At 45.0% G+C, this 21,296-nt stretch overlaps 1 protein-coding gene across 1 annotated transcript in view; it reads right to left on the bottom strand.

The window, feature by feature from the left end:
* LDB3 (LIM domain binding 3) overlaps positions 1-21,296 on the bottom strand; it is a 237,885-nt gene that overhangs the window by 110,066 nt on the left and 106,523 nt on the right. The window contains exon 4 of the mRNA XM_048506860.1: positions 10,043-10,118. Coding sequence (XP_048362817.1) covers positions 10,043-10,118 — 76 coding nt within the window. The remainder of the gene's footprint in view (positions 1-10,042; positions 10,119-21,296) is intronic.

Raw genomic sequence — 21,296 nt, forward strand, 5'->3', positions numbered from 1 at the left:
GCAAAAAGTATACTTCCTACATTATTTGGGTCTCCCAATCTTGAAGTTGCTACCTTCATACTGTAAGTTTCTAACAGATCCCAAATATAGAATACTATTATCTAAGGCTAAATACCCTGCAATTAGGGGAACTAATAGGCAGACTCCAAGGGATCCCCTTTTCTAAACGGTTTTGTGACTGTAAATCATGGGATCTATCATCTGGCATGGGAAATACCATTTGACATTTCTTTATCGACTGTGGCATGTGAAAAATAGATTAATAGATACATTCAAAAATGGAGCCCTGTCACAAAACAGGTGATCATAGCTAAGTTCCTAGTGGATACTGATCCTTATGTGACCTTAGCAGTTGCAAAATTTCCGCCTGTGGCACTTAATGGCACTGCTCCTGAAATTTGAACTGAATAATTATGTGTATTATAACTTCATGTTCATTTTTACAAACTAATACATGTCATTTTTAATTGAATTTTGTATTTATGGATTTTTAGATATGTTGCTTATGAATGCTCCCTCTCCCCTTTTGCCCATGACTTGTTGATCTATGAGCAGCAGTGGCGTAGGAGGTTAAGAGCTCGTGTATCTAATCTGGAGGAACCGGGTTTGATTCCCCGCTCTGCCGCCTGAGCTGTGGAGGCTTATCTGGGGAATTCAGATCAGCCTGTGCACTCCCACACACGCCAGCTGGGTGACCTTGGGCTAGTCACAGCTTCTCAGAGCTCTCTCAGCCCCACCCACCTCACAGGGTGTTTGTTGTGAGAGGGAAGGGCAAGGAGATTGCTTCAAGTCTCTTTGAGGAGTCTCCTTTTGCAGGAGAGAAAGGGGGGATATAAATCAAGCCCTCCTCCTCCTCCTCCTCCTCCCTCCCTCCTCCTCCTCCTCCCTCCCTCCTCCCTCCTCCTCCTCCTCCTCCTCCTCCTCCCTCCTCCTCCTCTTCTTCTTCTTTGCCTTCTTCTTCTTCTTCTTCTTTCTTTCTTCTTCTTCTTCTTCTTCTCTTCTTCTTCTTCTTCTTCTTCTTCTTCTTCTTCTTCTTCTTCTTCTTCTTCTTCTTCTTCTTCACATAAATGAAATAAATGAATGGAAATCTCCAAAGTGTGGGAATGCTGAACACCTAGAACAAAGGTAGTGTTCTAGTATGTGATCATTATTTATAAATAGTGCTGGTTGTGATCGCAAGCGTATCATAGATGGTAGAGTTAAGGTTATGCGTTACACCTTAGCTTTCACATCCATTCACCTCTGTATAGTCATGCATATAACAATTTGCCCTATGCATACTTTTAATTACACTGCCCAATTCCATTTTGCAGAATCAAATCACAACTTATCTACTTCCTCTAGGCTTATCACCCCCACCCTAAACACCTGGACCTTATAACCTTTGCTCTACATCTTGCAGTATATTTTTGCTCATCTTTTAATTTTGCCCTGGAAAATAGCATTTCTCTCTTTGGTTCCCTATCTTTAACAAATTGCAATAGTGAATGTGCTTTTAATTTAGCACATAAGAACATAAGAACAAGCCAGCTGGATCAGACCAGAGTCCATCTAGTCCAACACTCTGCTACTCGCAGTGGCCCACCAGGTGCTTTTGGGAGCTCATATGCAGGATGTGAAAGCAATGGCCTTCTGCTGCTGTTGCTCCTGAGCACCTGGTTTGTTAAAACATTTGCAATCTCAGATCAAGGAGGATCAAGATTGGTAGCCATACATTGACTTCTCCTCCATAAATCTGTCCAAGCCCTTTTTAAAGCTATCCAGGTTAGTGGCCATCACCACCTCCTGTGGCAGCATATTCCAAATACCAATCACATGTTGCGTGAAAAAATGTTTCCTTTTATTAGCCCTAATTCTTCCCCCCAGCATTTTCAATGTATGCCCGCTGGTTCTAGCATTGTGAGAAAGAGAGAAAATTTTATCTCTGTCAACATTTTCTACCCCATGCATAATTTTATAGACTTCAATCATATCCCCCCTCAGACGTCTCCTCTCCAAACTAAAGAGTCCCAAATGCTGCAGCCTCTCCTCATAAGGAAGGTGCCTCCAATCCCTCAATCATCTTCGCTGTTGCCTCTTCTCTGCACTTTTTTTCTATCTCTTCAATATCCTTTTTTTGAGATGTGGCGACCCAGAACTGGACACAGTAGCTCCAAGTGCGGTTAAGCACCACTGCTTTATGCTATAAGGGTTACATGACAACCTTTGGCAGCTCTTTATTATCAATTCCCTTTCCTAATTAATTATCCCCAGCATAGAGTTTGCCTTTTTTTCACAGCTGTTATGCACGGAGTTGACATTCCCATGGAACTATCAACTAAGATGCCCAAATCCCTTTCCTGGTCTGTGACTGATAGCACTGACCCATATAGCGTGTATGTGAAGTTTGGATTTTTTGCCCCTATGTGCATCACTTTACAATTTGCTACATTGAACTGCATTTGCCATTTCTTAGCCCACTCACCTAATTTATCAAGGTCCGCTTGGAGCTCTTCGCAATAATATGCAACTTATCCCTGAAATCAGCCTCCATCCCTGAAGACTGGAAGATGGCCACTGTCACACCAATCTTTAAGAAAGGATCTAGGGGGGACCCAGGAAATTACAGGCCAGTCAGTTTGACATCTGTTCCTGGTAAATTAGTAGAATCTGTCATTAAAGATAATGATAAGCACACTTCTTTGAGAAATCCCAGATCCTTCTATTCTCAAGGGCTTGGAAACCTACCCGCTGGTCCTAAAAAGGTAATTCCCTGGAGCAAGTTAAGCAATTTAAATATTTAGGGCTGCATTTCCATCATGGAGGGAAGAGCCGCATGGTATAGTGGTTAAGTGCTTACACTGCCACTCATATGGTCAGGAGTTCGAGCCCCCTGCGGGTCAGATATCCTGGCAGTTGGCTCATGGTCCAACTCAGCCCATCCATCCATTCTTGATCGTGTAAATGAGTACACCTAGCACATAGCTAGGGGGGGTAAATGAATAGCTGTGGAAAGGCAATGGCAACCACTACCCACACAAAGAGGCTTTTGTTTATAAAATCACTGCTCGCAGTGATACCCCAGGACCGGACATGACTGAAGGGGAAACTTTACCTTTACCTTTTCCATCATGGAATGGGTTGAGCAACTCATCAGGACAAAGAGATCGCAGCAAGCAAGAGCAGTGTTGCAGTGATAACCTGCTTTTTCCATAACAGGGGACACAATATGTCCCTACTTAAGACCTTTAGCGCCAGCGTAGGTCAGCAGTTGCTCTATGGTGCTCCTATATGGATTGGTGCTTGGAACCGCTCAGCTGAACATGTACAATCCTGCTTCCTATATAAGTTACTTCATTTGCCACATTGTATGCCCTATGCCCGTGGTGGCGAACCTTTGGCGGCTCCATCAGATAAAGCAGGGATTACAATTCCCAGCATCAGCCCCTACCAGCATGGCCAATTGGGCTGATGGGAATTGTAGTCCATAACATCTGGAGTGCCAAAGGTTCGCCATCACTGCCCTATGCTGTCCTTTGTCTTGAAACCGGTCAACATCTTTTAGAGACCATAGCCTGGCTTGCCACATTTAGGTTCTGGCTACGTTTCTGTTTTAACTTTGATGACTCACGCCTTACATACCAGTCTCTTGAAGATCTTCAAAATTCTGACTGGTGGGTAAAAGAAAAAATATTAACATTGGGATTGGCACTAGAGTCACTAGCCAAGCTGTCTGTCTTTGAAATGTTTTGCTCCTTGAAGCAAAGGTTAATTGATCAGGAATTCCAGTATCTCAGCAGTGCAGCAAATAAGTTCTGCTCTCCCCCCTTTTTTTAGAATTCCCTTAAACGTAGCTAGGGAGGCCAAATGCCTGAGTCAATTAATCTTACCCAACCAGCAAAAAGCTCTCTCTCTCTCTCTCTCTCTCTCCCTCTCCCTCTCTCTCTCTCTCTCCCCCCCCCCCCCCCTCCCTCCCTCTCTCTCTCTCTTTGGCAAGGTGCAATGTGCTTCCTTCAGCTGTAACAACAGGAAGAGATCTAAAAATTCCCTACCAGGACCAAATCTGCGATTGCAGCACGAAGCAGACTGAATCTGTAATTCATATGCTCCTGCAATGCCCATTTTATAAGACAATCAGGTCCAACTTGCTGACCCATCTACTGATTAATAACGAAGGTCTATCAGACCAACAAAAAATTCCTTCTCTTTTAAACAATGATTCTTCTGCTATCTCTGAAACAGTGGTTAAGAACCTGTGTTATGTCATTAAGTTGCAACCATGTCTGTATTACTCCGTGATCACTATTAATCTGTTCTGTTTATTATGCCAATAAAAGGTTTTGGGTTTGCGTTTTGTTTTGTTTTGTTAGGGCACTTAGTAATACTATATATGGTTACCTCTTTGCTTGTACAGACACACTCTAAGTTGTTATGAAGTGGTAATGATCTCTACTTGATTTTTTCGTGGCTTGCCGCTGACTATAATAAATAAACTAGGATGGTTCCATACCAATGTATCTATGTTAATTTGGGACTACTACCAGTACTTATCTCTGAAGTGCAGAAAAGCTACTTCATACCTTCATCAAAAGCTATATTTTAGCATTTCAAAAAGGTGCCGTACCAATGGATGTATGTGATGTTGTCAGTCTTTCTGTGTATCTCCATCACTGTCTCCTTATCAATCTGAGAATGCAGGCTTCTGCCTGTGAAAACGCACATTGTAGTAAATTTGTTGGTCTTTAAGGACAGGAGGCTGTTTTTCTTGTCTTTTCTTTTTGCAGCAAAAGAGTGCGATAACTGCCTTTCAGAAATTACCATATATACCGGAGTATAAGACGACTTTTTAATGCAGGAAAATCTTATCAAAAGTCGGGGGTCATCTTATACGCCGGGGCATCCCCCACCCCCTTCTCGGACTTGCCACCACCTGGCCGATCAACTGGCCACTCCAGCGAGGGAGCTCCCAGCAGCCAGCCCGGTGACGACGAGGGCCCAGGGGCGTTCCCTGCTCCCCCGGTACCAGTTGCTGCTCAACTATAAACTGACTATTACATCTACACCTGCCATTAAGTGGTATACAACATCATTCTCGTTTCTCCATACTGTACTGCCTATAATCATCCCCAAACCTAATTTGACCCAGAGTAGCTACTCTCTCGAAATGAATAATCTAGTGACCGATAACACACTACAGGGCTGCTATTCCTATTTCTGTCATATTTCCAACGTGCATACATAAGATCTGGTTTTGCGCTCAGTCACTAATTAGATGGAAACTGTGGCAGGGAAAGGGGAAATTGTGACAATGTCTTTTTACAGTGGGTTCAGAGGGGCAGCTGAACAGCAGACATGAGGCAAACCCAGAAGGTCTTTCCAAAATTAGATTTTCAGTACAGTTAATCTCCACTTGAAGTTTCTAAACCTGCACCACATTTTAAGGCTAACTCACATATTTCAGACAATCAAACTGTTCTGGGAGAGCACCACTTCAGATTGGAGGCAAATAAATGGCAAAGCTGAACGTTATCCCAAAAGAAACACCCCTTGCCTTTATAAGTCTAGTACAGCACCCCCAATATGGACCCCAGGAGCGCCATGACGCTCGCTAATATCTTTCCTTTGTGAAGTGTAAGGCTCTACTTAGCCATTGGAGATTTGACTGGCTATGCAATTTTTAAATAAATGTTGATTTGACAGCAGGTGCAACCACAGTGCAAGGATCTTCACTGTGAGTGTGAAGGGAAGCTCTACCACTAAGCTCTACTTTCTCATTAACTAGGTCTAAGAATCCTTGGCAATATGACTTTTTCCCCACCTAAATTAAGGTGACCAGATTTTCACGTTTTAAACGCGGGAGGCTGCTGCATTGCCTTCTGGGGCGCTCCCAGACAGGGCGGGAAACCGGGGAGCGCCCCAAAAGACAGTGCGCCCCTCATGCCATCGCAGTGTTGGAGGTTGCCGACCAGCCTTCTGGGCACTCCCTGCTTCCTGCCCTGTGGCAAATTGGGAGCACTAGAGTAATGCGGGTGAAGATTGAGGTTGCCACACTGCCTTGGGCGCCCCTGTTTCCTCGCTCTGTGACAGGGCGGGAAAAGGGGAGCGCCCCAAAAGGCAATGCGGCAGCCTTCCAAAAAGCGGGAGAATTAAGCAACCCCACGGGACGCAGGACAAGTTGCTCAAAAGTGGGACTGACCCGCCAAAAGCGGGACGTCTGGTCACCTTGACCTAAAGTGAACTTCACATGCAGCCTACCACCTAAATTATCTATAAAATATATTCAGGCCGGTACCAATCTAAATATGTACTTGCAAACCTTCACATAAAACATATTTAACAATGAACATACAATGTTCATGCTAGAGGACTAAAAACGACTGCGACCTTCTTCCATGGGCATCATGGGTAGAAAATGTGTTTGCAACCCCTTGGTATGTGAAGCAGCCCTTACAAAGATGTGATTTTCACACTGCCTGTCCTTTCCTTTTGAATGGACACCTCCTTCCAAATAATTTCCGGTTTTTAAGAGCAATTCTGCCATATTTTCATCAGATACTGGCTGGCTTCAAAAAGGCCGTTCAACGAAGTACGAAGTTCTGAGCTTAATGAAAGGGCATTACCATTTCTTCCGCTTCAGTATTATGCCATCTATGCAAACACTGCCAGAATCTATAAGGCACATCAGGTCACACGAAGGCTTCTTTGATCCATGGAAAGAAATTATCACTAATGCTCTGATAGTCTCCGCTGCAAAATAGCAATAACCACCTTGTACTTCAACTGAGTATTATGCTTAGAGAGGGATGTGGGGGATTATGTGGGGGATGGGGACGGCAGTATTCAGCCAGTGGATGGATAAAGCCTTCCCCAAGTACTGGGGCACATCAGCTTTGCATGGAGAAGGTCCTATCTCCAGTTACAAATGGAGGACTTAGGAAGTGGTGTGAAAGACCTTCACTTAGGACCCCAGAGAGCTGAAGTCTGCTCTGGACAATATGAACGTTGATAGACTAAAGTCTAAGACAGCCTTCCATGAGTGTTAACACATGATCTGAAAGCAGAATCTGGAAGCAGAAACACTTCCCCTTTACAGCACCTAAGAGTCCAACGAGATATTATAGCCAGTGGTGGGATCCAAAAATTTTAGTAACGGGTTCCCATGGTGGTGGGATTCAAACAGTGGCGAAGAACCAATGGGGCTGGGCAGGGCACGATGGGGCATGGCCAGGCATTCCCCGGGTGTTACTGTTGGCATTGCAAGGGCTGGCTGTGGCTTGAGGACGCAGCTCGGCCATACCGGTCCTGGGGTCATGGGGCAGGAAATGAATGTCACATTGGTGGCTTATAGGCTGCCACGCCTGCGCCCGGTGCACCTCCTGCTAGACTGCTTCTAAGTTCTGCTGCCACTGCTGAGAGAGGAGGAGGTGTAACTAAGGCCACAAAAAAATCACATGGGCAAAATCACCAGTTAGTATTAACCCTCTCTCGCACACACACAAATAACTAGTAACATACTCTCGGGAACCTGTGAGAACCTGCTGGATCCCACCTCTGGTTATAGTGGTTATATCTCTGCTCTGGACAGTATGAACCTTGATATAGATAGACTTCCGTGAGTAATAACACATGATCTGAAAGCAGAGTCTAGAAGCAGAAACACTTCCCCTTTATAGCACCTAAGAGTCCAACATTACAACAGCTATATGTCCAACCTGTGGCTGCTGATACCAACTGAAAAAAGAATGTGGATATTTAAAAAACCTTGTCGGGCCCATAGCACAGTGGGACCAGACTATCTGGTTTCCCTCCTGCATGCCTTTTCAAGGGGTGAAACAGCTTGCTCCCACAATCAGATCTGTGGCTGCTGTAATACCTACTCTGGCCACAAGTGTCAAGTGATACCCAAGTGTTTTTCTATCCCATGCAATCGAGCTACAGAGCCAACTCTACTTTACTGAGCCAACTCCTCTCTTTAGGGAAGGAAGAAATGGCAGAATGAAGATTGGCAGGAACCTCCCAGTGTTAACACTGGCTGCTCTCACATCTCTTCTGCACTCAGAATTTCTGTTAGGCAGCTCTTCAGAAGCCCTCGGGATCCACCTAAATGCCTTCTAAAACCATAAGTACTCTATTTATACATCATTTCTCTTTCCCCATGGCTAAGGTGACCAGATGGTCACCTTTGTGAACCGGGACGGGCGGGTAGGTGGGTGGTCACATGCGCGCACGAGCGCAGCCACAGGAGCACCCCAGAAGGCCCTGCGCTCCCACGGCCATGTGCGCAGGAGGCTGCCGGGCGACTGCTCTTCGCTACTACCAGAAGGCGGAAAAAGGCAGCCTTCCAAAATTGGGACACTTGATAAAACCAGCAGGACGCGGGGGACAGATTGCTCTTTGAATATGGACTGTCCCGGCCTAAAAGTGCCGGGACGCCTGGTCAGCCTACCCATGGTTCAATTCAAAATGATAGACCACTGAACACAACTGAAGTGCACTGAAATGTATTGTGTGGTTGTTTCTGTTATTCTGTTCCCTGTAAGGAAAGCTTTGGATCAAGGAACAAGAATCCTGCTAGGGGTATCCTAAAAAGTTGTAGGAAGGTTGGGGACCTTCTGAAGGGGCTCAGACATGATATAGGATCAGCACAACCCTGAATACAAAGGAGCACACCATTGGTAATTTCCCCGTTGCTTTAACTTGCTATAACAGTTGTATGCTATAAGAAATCTATTCATTTTTTCCCTTTCTTCATTCTTTTTAGTTATGTAGGGAACTATGGGCGACTGTACCAGCAAAATTAACGTTTAGCGGTCAAACTTCACCCAAGGATGCTATGTTTTCATTGTGCAGCGAGAAACAATTATACAGCTGATTTATTGATTTGTAGACATTTTTATACGGCTTTTCCACACAAATAAGGTGCAAGGTAGCAAAGGTGAAAATATTAGAACATCTGAACAGCATTTAAAGTAATACATACAATAATTCAACCAAAATATATAAACGCAGAAGCACACAAATGAGGAAGGCGGCCCAATGACAACAGCTAATGTTTTCTTGCAGGGACAGCTATTGTGCCTTTTAACAGCCTCATAACAGGCAGAAATCCACCAGGTTTATCATTTCTTGGCAAACCTGTGGGAACCGCTAGGTCTTATGAAGCTGAAATGGGCACGGAGGACCTGCCATGAAAAAGCCGTTGGCATGCCCAGCCCTTTTATTTATTTTATTTCTGTTCGCGGATTAGTTCTTCCCACCACCCCTTCCCGAAATGCTATCAACAGTCTTCATTGGAATGAATATAGGCCGCATTCCTTTCAAGACTTAAGTTGAGTAGACCTAAAGTTCAACTGTGTTCTCGACTTTAAGCGTTCAGCGACAACCACTGGGATCGATGTGGTTTTGTTACCAGCTTCACCCCTCAAAACGGGTCATCACATTTCCAACTCCAGTTGGGAATTACTACTTTTTTTCAGGGAACCACGCTCGAACTTCCAGGTCGATTCCTTGTAAAGTGTGGGAATCTTCTGGTGCCAGGAGTCCCCATTCCCAGCCAATTACAGCTGAGTGTTTCGAGGCATCGTGCTATTAGCCAATAATCAAAAAAGCATACGCCACCTTCGCCCTCCATTCCTGTGGCAGTTTTTTTTTGACAATAACATGTGTGGATGATAGGAACGGAAATGGCCGTAGAACAGTAGCCAATCAGAACGGAGTGAAGCTTAAGAGGCACAGGATGATTCAGCGGCCTCGAGCTGGGATCAAGCTGGTTGCAGTGGGGGAATGCAACAATGAAAGCTTCACCTGTGTTAGTACCCTTCTCAGGGAACTGGGTCGAACCTATTTTACTCGTGTGCGGACTCGTCCTTAGATTCTCCCAAAGACTGATTTCAAATGGCTGCAAACAAGGCTGGGGGAAGGGAGCCAATGGCCGTCTTCCCATTGGAGTTCCTCTTGGCATGGGCCCACTAGAGTACTGTGCATCCAATTTTACTTTCACTGCCACACCCCCTGAAATACATTTTGACAGGCTGATGAGCAGCAGCAAAGCTGTGACGCCTACCTTTTGATGAGGGATCACGGGCATGGGAGAGTCAATCCTTGGGTTGGTGGTCGAAATTGGAATCGGGCGCTTTGATCTAGCAGGAAGTGGGGGAGAAAAAAACACATTGTTATTGATTTGTTGTGAGTTTTGGATTCTTAGAAATGCACCCCAAAAGACTGACAAGAACCATGATGCCATTCTCTTTACCTCTTACCCCCAGTTCCTTTTCCAGTTTTTGTCACTGCCTTCCCTTTAGTTCCAGACACATAGAAGCCAATATTATATTATGTGCTAGTTTGTCTTCATGGGGCTTATTATGTTTTTGTGTTCTGTGATGCCCTAAGCCAGTGATGGCAAATCTTTTAGAGACTGAGTGCCGGGCAGAATGCGTGGGAAAATCTGCACCTGGCACGCTGCAATTTCTGTGCCCCCCCTTCCACACCCCCCCCCCCCCCACCTCTGCCCTGGAATGCCTCCGGAATGGCCCGAAACACCCCACCCCCAGAACACCCCTGCCACACCCCCACAGGGGTGATGCAGGGGTGACGCCCAGTATGTCACACCCTTGGGTGGCATAACTCCAAGTCCCCAGTCACTGTGTTCCTGGCCCTGAAGCCCAAGTGGACCCCCTGATCACCCAGCTTCCTGCTCCTTGCCACGCTGGCATCCAATCCAACACCATCATTGCTCTTCAGTGGCCCTGACTTCCAGGTGTCACCACTGCAGCACTGAGGGACACCTGGCTTCCAGTGCCTTTGCTCTCTATGCTGGAAGGGGTGCCCCATCCACTGGTAGAGAGGCAACCCATTGGGGGTGCCCCCTGCTGATCCCACAGTCCATTCACCCTCCCCCAACTGGATTGTGCTGTAATTGTGCTTGGTGAACATCATCATGTTACTTACATGGTTTCTACAAAGGGATCTCATGCCTAGGCCTGCTCTATGGAATTGTGTTTTTGATTATTTTAAAATTTTATTAGTACTTCCAAATCTTTCCATTACCAAACACACACACACACACACACACACACACACACACACACACACACACACACACACTCATCAGTTATAAAGTACTTACTCTATAAGGGCTGCCAGTTTCTTCTACTTCACCAAATATTAAAATTACAAGCAATTATTTTATATTTTTTAGCAGCATTACTGATAAAAGCCTCACTCTTTATAGGTTCTCTATTCTAACAACCCTTAACTTTCAAAACAATCATTGATTTATTTTTCTTCTGTTTTATCTAAATACTCTATTAAGGGTTTTCAGTTGTCCATAAACCTGATTAAGTACTCCATGGAACTACTAATGGATTATGCATGAGCTCCTTCCACGGGCGCTACCAAACAGGCAGAAGTGCCAGGATGCTGGTGCCCACAGAAACTGCACTGATAGCATAGCACAGATCACACACCAAGAGTTGCATTACAATGCCCCTTTCCCCACACTGTGGAACTCTGTGTGTAGCCCATTGCCATGGAGACTGGCATCACTATGGCAAACGGCCCACCACTGTCCAGCTGTTGTGTTTGAGAACGTCTACTGTGTGAGCCAGGACACTAAGTAAAAGAGTCTTATTGTCCCTGTCAGAGGCTGCCAGGTGGTCCCAACTCATCTAAAGGATCATATGTGCATTGGAGGAGTTACGAAGAAAGATTCCATCAAGTCACATTACAACTTACATCCACCATAATGAGGGGGGAAAGAATCATACACAGTAAAATAAACTGTACCACTTTAAATAGCAAGTGCTGTATCAATGATTGAATGATTTATTACAGTGAAAGATCAACTCAGAAATAAATACAACAGCAACAATAATACGTAAGGTTTCAAAAATGGTATTAAAAGGAACAAATATAATCCATTAGACCAGCGGTTCTCAACCTGGGGGGTCAGGACCCTAAGACTCTCTGCCTCGGTGTTCTCCATCTGTAAAATGGATAAATGTTTGGGTTGGGGGTCACCACAACATGAGGAGCTGTATTAAAGTAAGGTGACCAGATTTTCACCTTTTTTTAAACTGGGATTACGGGAGGCTAAGAAGTCAAGAGGGAGCTTATTCTGGAAGTTTGGCACTTCCTGTTTCCCACCCCTGTGACAGGGCTGGAAACCGGGATGCCTCAAAGGCAGTGCACCTGCAGCCGTTAGGAGAGGTTAGCATTGGGCGCCTCCCTGTTTCCTGCCCTGTCACAGGGCGGGAACCGGGAGCGCCCCAGAAGGCAGTGGGTAGGCTGCTGCACTGCCTTCTGGGGCGCTCCCTGGTGGGAAAAAGGGGAGCGCCCCAGAAGGCAGTGTGGCAGCCTTCCAAAAATCGGGACAGTTAAAAAACCCCGCGGGACACAGGACAAATTGGTACAAGGCGGGACTGTCCCGCCAAAAGCAGGACGTCTGGTCACCTTGTATTAAAGGGTCATGGCATTAGGAAAGTTGAGAACCACTGCATTAGACTGATACAGAACTATGTTAGGTTCTAGCAGCTACACAACAGCTAGCTGCTTATTCATGACCTAAGGTGCATGGTCTAAGAGAAGAAAGGTCATATATGATTTCCCAGACCTGCCCGGAATTTTTCTGAAGGAGTAACAAAATTATGTCTGAGATCACAATAGAAAAGGCCACACATCTGTGTTTTTTTTCAAATGAGTGTTTACATGCTTCCAATTTTATAATATTGTTTTTGCTGTAGTTTGCATTCTCTTTCGAGCGTTCTAATTGTGATGGCCTTTGGCCCTGTGCAATAAATGCTATCAACCTACCCACCCACCAATAGGGCTTGCCTAAAGGTTTCAACTTCCCCAGTATCAGGAGGTGCAGTTGCCAACCTCAAGGTGCCACCTGAAGATCTCCTGGTATTACGACTGACCTCCAGGCTAAGGGGATCAGTTCCGCTGGAGAAAATGGCAGCTTTGGAGGGTGGACTCTGTGGCATTGTCCTCTGCTGAGGTTCCTCCCCTCCCCAAATGTCACTTTCCCCAGGCTCCACCCACAAAATCCCCAGGTATTTCCAAATCCAGGACTGGTAACCCTATCACAAGGGCATGTATGTTCCTGGATTGGTACTGTACAATGTCTTCCTTGCAAAAGTTGTAGAGGGCAGGACACTGAATTGGCCAAAGTGTCGGATGAAATTTCTGATTTCTCTCTTCTAAAAAAAAAATCTGTTAAGAAGGAAACTAGCAAAGCGGGAGAGAGAGAGAGCAGGTCTAGAAACCTCTGGAATTGCTGGACTCCCCCCCCCCCTCGAGTTACTTTAAAAGTACTTCAAAAATCTGAAGCGGGCTACTCTGCACTCTCATCTCAGACAGCATGTGTACATTCAGCTAAAATGATGAAAAATGAACCTGGGGTGGTAGAATTCTGGATTAGAGCCTAGTACAGGGGTCTGCAACCTGTGGCTCTCCAGATGTTCATGGACTATAATTCCCATCAGCCCCTGCCAGCACCATGCTGGCAGGGGCTGATGGGAATTGTAGTCCATGAACATCTGGAGAGCCACAGGTTGCAGACCCCTGCCCTAGTAGATCTTGGAAGCTAAGCAGGGTCAACCCTGGTTAGTATTTGGATGGGAGACCTCCAAGGACTATCAGTGGTGCTATGCAGAGGCAGGCAATAGCAAACCACCTCTGTTAGTCTCTCACCTTGAAAATCCATAAGGGGTCGCCATAAGTCAGCTGTTACTGGATGGCACTTCACTCACACACACACACACACAGAGCCTACAAAAGAGCATTTCACAACTCACTGATAAGGTGGTGTAGCGACGGACATTGCAACTTCTCTGGACACTCTCTTTTGACATTTGCTTCTTATTTCAAAAGCACCACATTAAACATAAAGACTTTACCGATAGCTCTGTCTTGAACATCTGCAGCTACAGCATTTACAACTCCAAAAGAAAATTCGCCGCAGAAGATACTACAAAGGAATTGGAAGGTAGGGAAACCGAGGTGAAATTCTTCAGGGAAGAATGAAAAGAAGGAACAATAATGTATGTTGGAGCCATGATCTCTCGAGGGTTCTCCTCTCAGTTCACGGACAAAGGGTCACTAAAACTCATTCTTGCCCTGCAGTGGGTCATATCATGACAAATAAATTCATGCCTCTTTTTTAAAGCGAAGGAACGGCTGTTTCATGAACAACACTGGATTCTTGTGCACTTTTTATTGTACAGATTGGGGAAAAGGTTCAGATCAGACAACTGTAAGATGTAAGGATACGGCTCTTTCATTCACGTGGCAGGTTTTGCTCTTCTAAATGGACTTCCAACAGTCACTTTGGATATTATTTGGAGTACCAGCAGAAGATGCAGGAATGATTATGGTGTGAACATCTCAAAGACACATTCACATTCAATGGCAAGCTACACACATGATAGTCAGAAATCCCAGTATGGGGAAGATGGAGTTTGATTCTTGTTATATTACGAAGGAAGCATTAAAAGAGTTACTCCCATAACCTCTGACAGGCAGAGGGGGTTTCCCTGCCTGGCGCCTCCGCCTCCCAGCGCTGGAAGGAAAGGTGAGTGGAGGGGCCGAACTGGAGGCGGCTCCATAGATCTTCGGGGCTGTGGAAAACGGGTCCAAACAGCTCTTTGGGTGGTAAAGGTTTCTGACCCCTGGAGTAGGTGGCCTGTATGGCCTGTTCCAGCTCTATGGTTCCACCTCACATTTGCAGCTCATTAGTGGTTGTGGAGAAGGTGGCCACCTTTCTTATAAATTATTTATTTGCATCTTGTCATGCAACACCGTGAAGCAGTTTCCTGGCCTTTGGTTGGTGCTACTCTAGTGTGACCAGACGTCCCGCTTTTGGCAGGACAGTCCCGCTTTTGACTAATCTGTCCCGCATCCCACGGGGTTTTTAAAATGTCCCGATTTTTTGAAGGCTGCCGCACTGCCTTCTGGGGCGGGAAACAGGGGAGTGCCCCAGAAGGCAGTGCGCTCCTGCGGCTGCGTGCGCACATTCGCGCACGTGCGTGTCCCGCTTTTAAAAGGTGGAAATCTGGTCACCTTATGCTACTCTGTTGTAACTATCACATTTTTGTACAGGTCCTCTGATAAGGTTGCCAGGTCACCAGTGGCAGCCATGAATTTAGCTTGGGTAACCTTTAGTATTCCTCCACCACAGGAATAATACATTTAAAAAATGACAAGCAGGAAGTGCTTGGTGGGATTGAGCATTGTTATTAGGGGATGAAGGGAGGGGAGCTCCTACAAACACACATACTCATTGTTCTCATCATCGCTCCTCTCCAAAATCCCTTTCCTAAGTGGTAGGCGCAACAGAGAGCAGTGAAAGTGGAATTTTGATACATCCCCCATTTTTACTCAGTTCCCTTTTGACCTTCTTTCTGTTTTTGAATTTCAATGTTAAAATGAGCTTTGGGGATTCTTCTGTGTAGAGAATTCAAGGCAAATAATAATACACTTGGATAATTCATGAGAATGCCACACTTCATCTGATGAAAAAAATAATAAAGGGACACTCTTCGCAAGGAGATTTTCACTCCTTCCTCTTATCATGCATCCTTTCTATTTACATTCAAAGAAACAGAGCCACCGTTTATGTTTCTGGATGAGTAAAATAAAAACTGGCAATTCTGCAGAAATACTTAACTATTTTGTAGCAGCTTTCTTCAAACTGAGGTTTATGGCAAGGAGTGAATTAGGCATGGAATGAGTTTGCCAGGGCTTAGCAGACCTGGGATACTGGCTCCCCAGTGTGGCAGAGTGGCTCTTGGGTCAGGTTAGGATCTGGGAGACCCTGGATCAAATCCTCACTCTGCCACAGAACATGGCTGGGTGACCTTGGGTCTGCCTTACATATCTCACAGTGTTGTTATAAGCAGAGGTGGGATCCAGCAGGTTCTCACAGGTTCCCGAGAGTAGGTTACTAATTATTTGTGTGTGCCGAGAGGGGGTTACTAATTGGGGATTTTGCCACGTGATTTTTGCCTTAGTTACGCCCCTCCTCTCAGCAGTAGCGCGCAGAACTTGAAGCAGTCTAGCAGGAGGTGCACCGTTGTGTGTGGCAGCCTGCGCCTGCGTGCATTCGTTTCCCGCCCAAGGACCGGCGCAGCGGCTGTGTCCTTGCCACAGCCCCGCCCCAGGAATGTCCCGCTCCTGGAATGCCTGGCCACGCTCCCGCCGTGCCCCGCCCAGCCCCATTGGTGCTATGCCACAGTTTGAATCCTACCACCATGGAAACCTGTTACTAAAATTTTTGGATCCTTGATGGGTCACGTTGTCTGTTCAGTAATGGTCAACTGGATGGGAATTCTTCCCAAAGTTCTCCGTGACTTCCTCCATTCCCAATGCACAGTTTCTTGATTTTTAGAAAGATTCATGATAAATCCTGCCTTAGCTTTTTGCGGTAAACAGTGCCATCAAGTCACAGCTGACTTATAGTGGCCCCATAGCGTTATCAAGGCAAGAGGCTTTCAGAGATCATTTTGCCATTGTCTGCCTCGGCATGAACTGACAGTTCTTTTCTTAGATCCCATTCTATTAAAAATATATATTCTTACCTAAAACAGTTTAATAACACGGATAGGTACAGGCAGAGGTGTAGATACCACAGGGACATGTGGGGGCAAATGTCCCGGGTACCCACCATTTGATCACGGGGCGGAGGGGGGATGCAGAAAAATTTGTATTTTTTTGAAATTTTAGTGTTTTTACTTTGTCGGCCAGCAGGGGGTGCAATTTTTAGGCTAGTGGCCCAAAATTTCAGGCTATCATCAGGTGACACTCCTGATAAAACCAGCCAGGTTTGGTGAGGTTTGGTTCAGGGGGTTCATAACTTTGCCCCCATCCTCATTGTTTCCAATGGGAACTAATAGTAGATGGGGCTACCCTTTGAGGGTCCATAACTTAAGGTTAAGGAGAATCTGGGTTCTGTAGGAAAATCTGGGCTCTCTAGTCTAAACAACACTGAAAGTGATGCTGTTTCAGGGTGGATTCCTCCCACCCCACCCCCCAAACAGCATCACTTACAATATTGTTTAGACAAGGGAACCCATATTCTCCTTTTAAATCCATCTTAAAGGGAGAATCTGGGCTCCCTAGTTTGAACAACATTTAAAATTATGCTGTTTTGGGGTGGATTCCCCCCTTCCCAACAGCGTTACTTTCAATGTTGTTTAGACTAGGGAGCCCAGAGTCTCCCTTTAAGGTGGATTTAAAAAGAGAATCTGGGCTTTCTAGTCTAAACAACATTAAAAGTGATGCTGTTTCAGGGTGGATTCCCCCCCCCTCCCCCCAAAACCCAGCATCACTTTCAATCTTGTTTAAACTAGGGAGCCCTGGGTGTGTTCAGAATTGTGAGTTGGGGCATGTTCTATAATGTGATGGTGACTTTGAGATGACCTGGTGCAAAAAAAATCATTCTTTTGTTGGGGGGGGGGCAGGGCAGAAAACTCAGATTTTGCCCCGGGCTCCAATCTCCCTAGCTACACCTCTGGATGCAGGAAATACAAGTAAGAATAAGTACATTTATCATGAGGACTCCAAATTGTGTCTACATCAAGCATTAATTCTGAAAAAATGCACCTCTTGGTCTTTATCAACGTAGGCAAATTTGTATCTTCATGGCATTGCTGATAAACTAATAAACCATTTCCTCTACTAAATCTTATTATAAAAGTCCACTAAGTTTTCAATTGTCCAAAAAAAAATTAAGGAGCATAGGCTGAGAGAGTTCTGAGATAACTGTGACCGGCCCAGGGTCACCCAGCAGTCTTCATGTAGAGGACTGGGTAATCGATCCCGGTTCTCCACATCAGAGTCCGCTGCTCTTGAGACCATATTGGTTCCCTGTCTTAGCTTTTAGCCAACTGTGTATTTAAAATTCACTGAAACAGATAAAGCTCGTGAGAAAGCAAAACAAGTGAGCAGACACTACCAGTGGTATCAGGAGGTGGAGTCTCTGGAACTCCTGGAGGGGACTAGAAAGTTTGTGGGTGTGGCTATGGAACAGAATCTGAGTGGCATTCCTGTCTTTTGCTAAATTCAGTGGGCATAGCAGCAGCAACATCCTGTAATCCCAGAGAGATATACAAGGCTGGCAGTGCCCTATAGTATGGATTTGGTATGTGGCACTAGTAAAAAATGTTGGCCCCCACTGAGATTGAAAGACAACCTTTTAAATAAATTTTTCTTTGTTTTATAACTTTGTTCCTCGACAATAATATTACAGGGGAGGGTACAGTATAAGGGGAAATAGATGATTTATAAACTGAATGTAGTAACAGTTAAAGATATGATACAATATTGTTTCGGTCTCAATATATTGTTTACCTCTCCTTTTGAAAAAGAGAGGGACCTATGATGATTTTTGTATTTCTTATTTATTATGTTTTTGTTATTTCTTTGTATGCTTTCTCCTATATAGTTGATATTACTAATACTTTGTAACAAGAACAATTTTATATATTGGTTGAAAATTAATAAAAATATTTTTAAAAAAGACAACCTCACGGATATGTGAAAATTATTACTCTTTGCAGTACGCTACAACTAGAAGATCTGATCGGATGATTTATGATACAGCCATAGGCTTTAACAATATGACTCACAGGCACAGAAAAAAATATAGTTTACATAAAACTTGCAAAAATTGAAAACATCACTTTCTCATGGTTTTAAAATTTTTTAACAAAACTTGACTATTGCTAAAAATCTCAAAAACTTAAGGCCTTAATATATTGCAAAAATCTCAATAAAACAAGGAGTCAATTCAAACTGGTTACTTTTCCTAAACCCATTCTAGCTCTGATTTTTTTCAGCGGCCAGAGCAAAGAGATAAATCCAAAAGGAAACAAAAGAATCAGTGTCTGAGAGCAGGAAGATTTATTTATCAAAATCAGAAAAAGAATGTGCCTTGGTTAATTTAGCCAGAAATTTAATCCTGGGTTTACCACTGTAACAAGCTTTCAAACCACTTTTAGTTTTTGTAATTTGCCAGTTTACTTCTGCGCTGCTAAGCTCCCTGTAAAAAGCGTTTGGGCCTCATTTTGAAACCAGGACAAGCAAGACAGCTTTGCAAGAGCTGAGCTGCTAGACCAGAGCTCTTTCTAAAAAGTTCAGCTCCTTCACTGGTTACTGGTAATAAAAGATAATGCAAAGATGATCATTTAAGTAACACATGCAAGGTAAGATTAGAAACGCCTCTATTCAATCCTAAAGGAGCAGCAGTGGCGTAGGAGGTTAAGAGCTTGTGTATCTAATCTGGAGGAACCGGGTTTGATTCCCAGCTCTGCCGCCTGAGCTGTGGAGGCTTATCTAGGGAATTCAGATTAGCCTGTACACTCCCACACACACCAGCTGGGTGACCTTGGGCTAGTCACAGCTTCTCGGAGCTCTCTCAGCCCCACCTACCTCACAGGGTGTTTGTTGTGAGGGGGGAAGGGCAAGGAGATTGTCAGCCCCTTTGAGTCTCCTGCAGGAGAGAAAGGGGGGATATAAATCCAAACTCTTCTTCTTCTTCTAAAAACAGAGCAGCCCATCCAAGAGTGTATCTATTTTTAAATCAAGTGTCTTGCTATTTTAATTCAGACTGAAACACTCTTCCCTGGAAATAAGGAGAAATTCTCCTATCCCATTGATTTTCAGTTCAGCTGTTGCAGAAAGTTTTGATAGCTCTCAACGGGTTGGGTGGGGTCTTTTTCACTGAAAAGAAACTCTTCCACGGACATGTTTGACTTTTTAAAATACTAACGTGAAACTCAAGTCACTCCTGTAATTGGTTATGTCTTTCCGCTGAGGCCAAATCTATTCTGCGAACCAAAAAAACACATAATGGCCTAAAATGACAATAAATGGCCGGATCCTTTACTTCTGAAAAAAAGAAAGGGGGGAAAAACACTATCCAGATCCAGTAGCACCTTAAAGACACACACGTTTTTCAAGGTACAAGCTTCTGAGAGTCAAAGCAAAGATCCTCTGAAGATGCCAGGCACAGATGTAGGCGAAACGTCAGGAGAAAATGCTACTAGAATACAGCCATACACAGTGGTGGGATCCAACAATTTTAGTAACAGGTTCCCATGGTGGTGGGATTCAAACTGTGGCGTAGCGCCAATGGGGCTGGGCAGGGTACGATGGGGGCGTGGCTGGGCATTCCAGGGGTGGTGCATTCCTGGGCGGGGCTGTGGCAAGGACACAGCCGCTGCGCCGGTCCTTGGGCGGGAAACGAATGCATGCAGGCACAGGCTGCCACGCATGCCGGTGCATTTCCTGCTAGACTGCTTCAAGTTCTGCGCACTACTGCTGAGAGGAGGGGCAACTAAGGCACAAATCATGTGGCAAAATCAATTAGTAACCCCCTCTCAGCACACACAAATAATTAGTAACCTACTCTCAGGAACCTGGGAGAACCTGCTGGATCCCACCTCTGGCCATACAGTCCGGAAACCACACAGCACCCCGATCAAAGCTCTGCCATCAGATATGGGATGAAGGAAATTTCAGAAGCTTATACCCTGGAAATCTTGTTGGTCCTTACATGTCGACAGCACTCGAACTTTGCTCTTTGACTTCAGACCAACCTGGCGACCCCACCTATCCTGAGAATCACATCTGAGGACAAGAGAGAGATTTCACCCAACATACTCACCCACCTTTACTTACTTATGCATTCACCACCACAGAGAGCAATTATCTTCTAAAGCAGATGGAAACAATCAAGCTAGAGGTGAACTCAAGACATGGTACTCAACCCCAGCATCTTGGGAAGAAAAGCTGCATGCCTCATCAGAAACTCACAAACCATCTCTTTTATAGCTCTGAAGGTCCCGCCTCTCCACCGCCAGTATTTAGTCCACACATACACAACTTACTGCTTACGTAGTCATCCCCCCCCCCCTCCGGGGAGCCAAGCTTGTTGGCATTAATCAGGAGCAAAAGGGCTCCCCGCGGTGCATCCAATCAATAATAATTGCCCTTCTTTGGAAAGAGAAAAACAGTTATTTTTATTCAGTCTCTGTCAAGCCATCAACTTGGACATAAGTCCCCATAATTGCTTCCCCCTGACCTTTTCTCAGCGAGGCTCAGGTAATGTTGCAGAAGGAAATTATCTTGAACTACCCACCCAGGGAAGATATACCCCAGACAAATATGATTCTGGATTTGCATTTGCTTCTTGGTTGGTATTTTGAGAATGGGAGAGTGATGTAGCATCTGCGAACATTTCTAATGCTCAAGTCAGTTCCACTGTGTAATAAATGCACCACTGCCCTTTAAAGATACCGCCTGTCACTGATCAATAA

The sequence above is a fragment of the Sphaerodactylus townsendi genome, linkage group LG08 (genome assembly GCF_021028975.2).
Source record: "Sphaerodactylus townsendi isolate TG3544 linkage group LG08, MPM_Stown_v2.3, whole genome shotgun sequence".
In the NCBI taxonomy this organism is placed as follows: domain Eukaryota; kingdom Metazoa; phylum Chordata; class Lepidosauria; order Squamata; family Sphaerodactylidae; genus Sphaerodactylus; species Sphaerodactylus townsendi.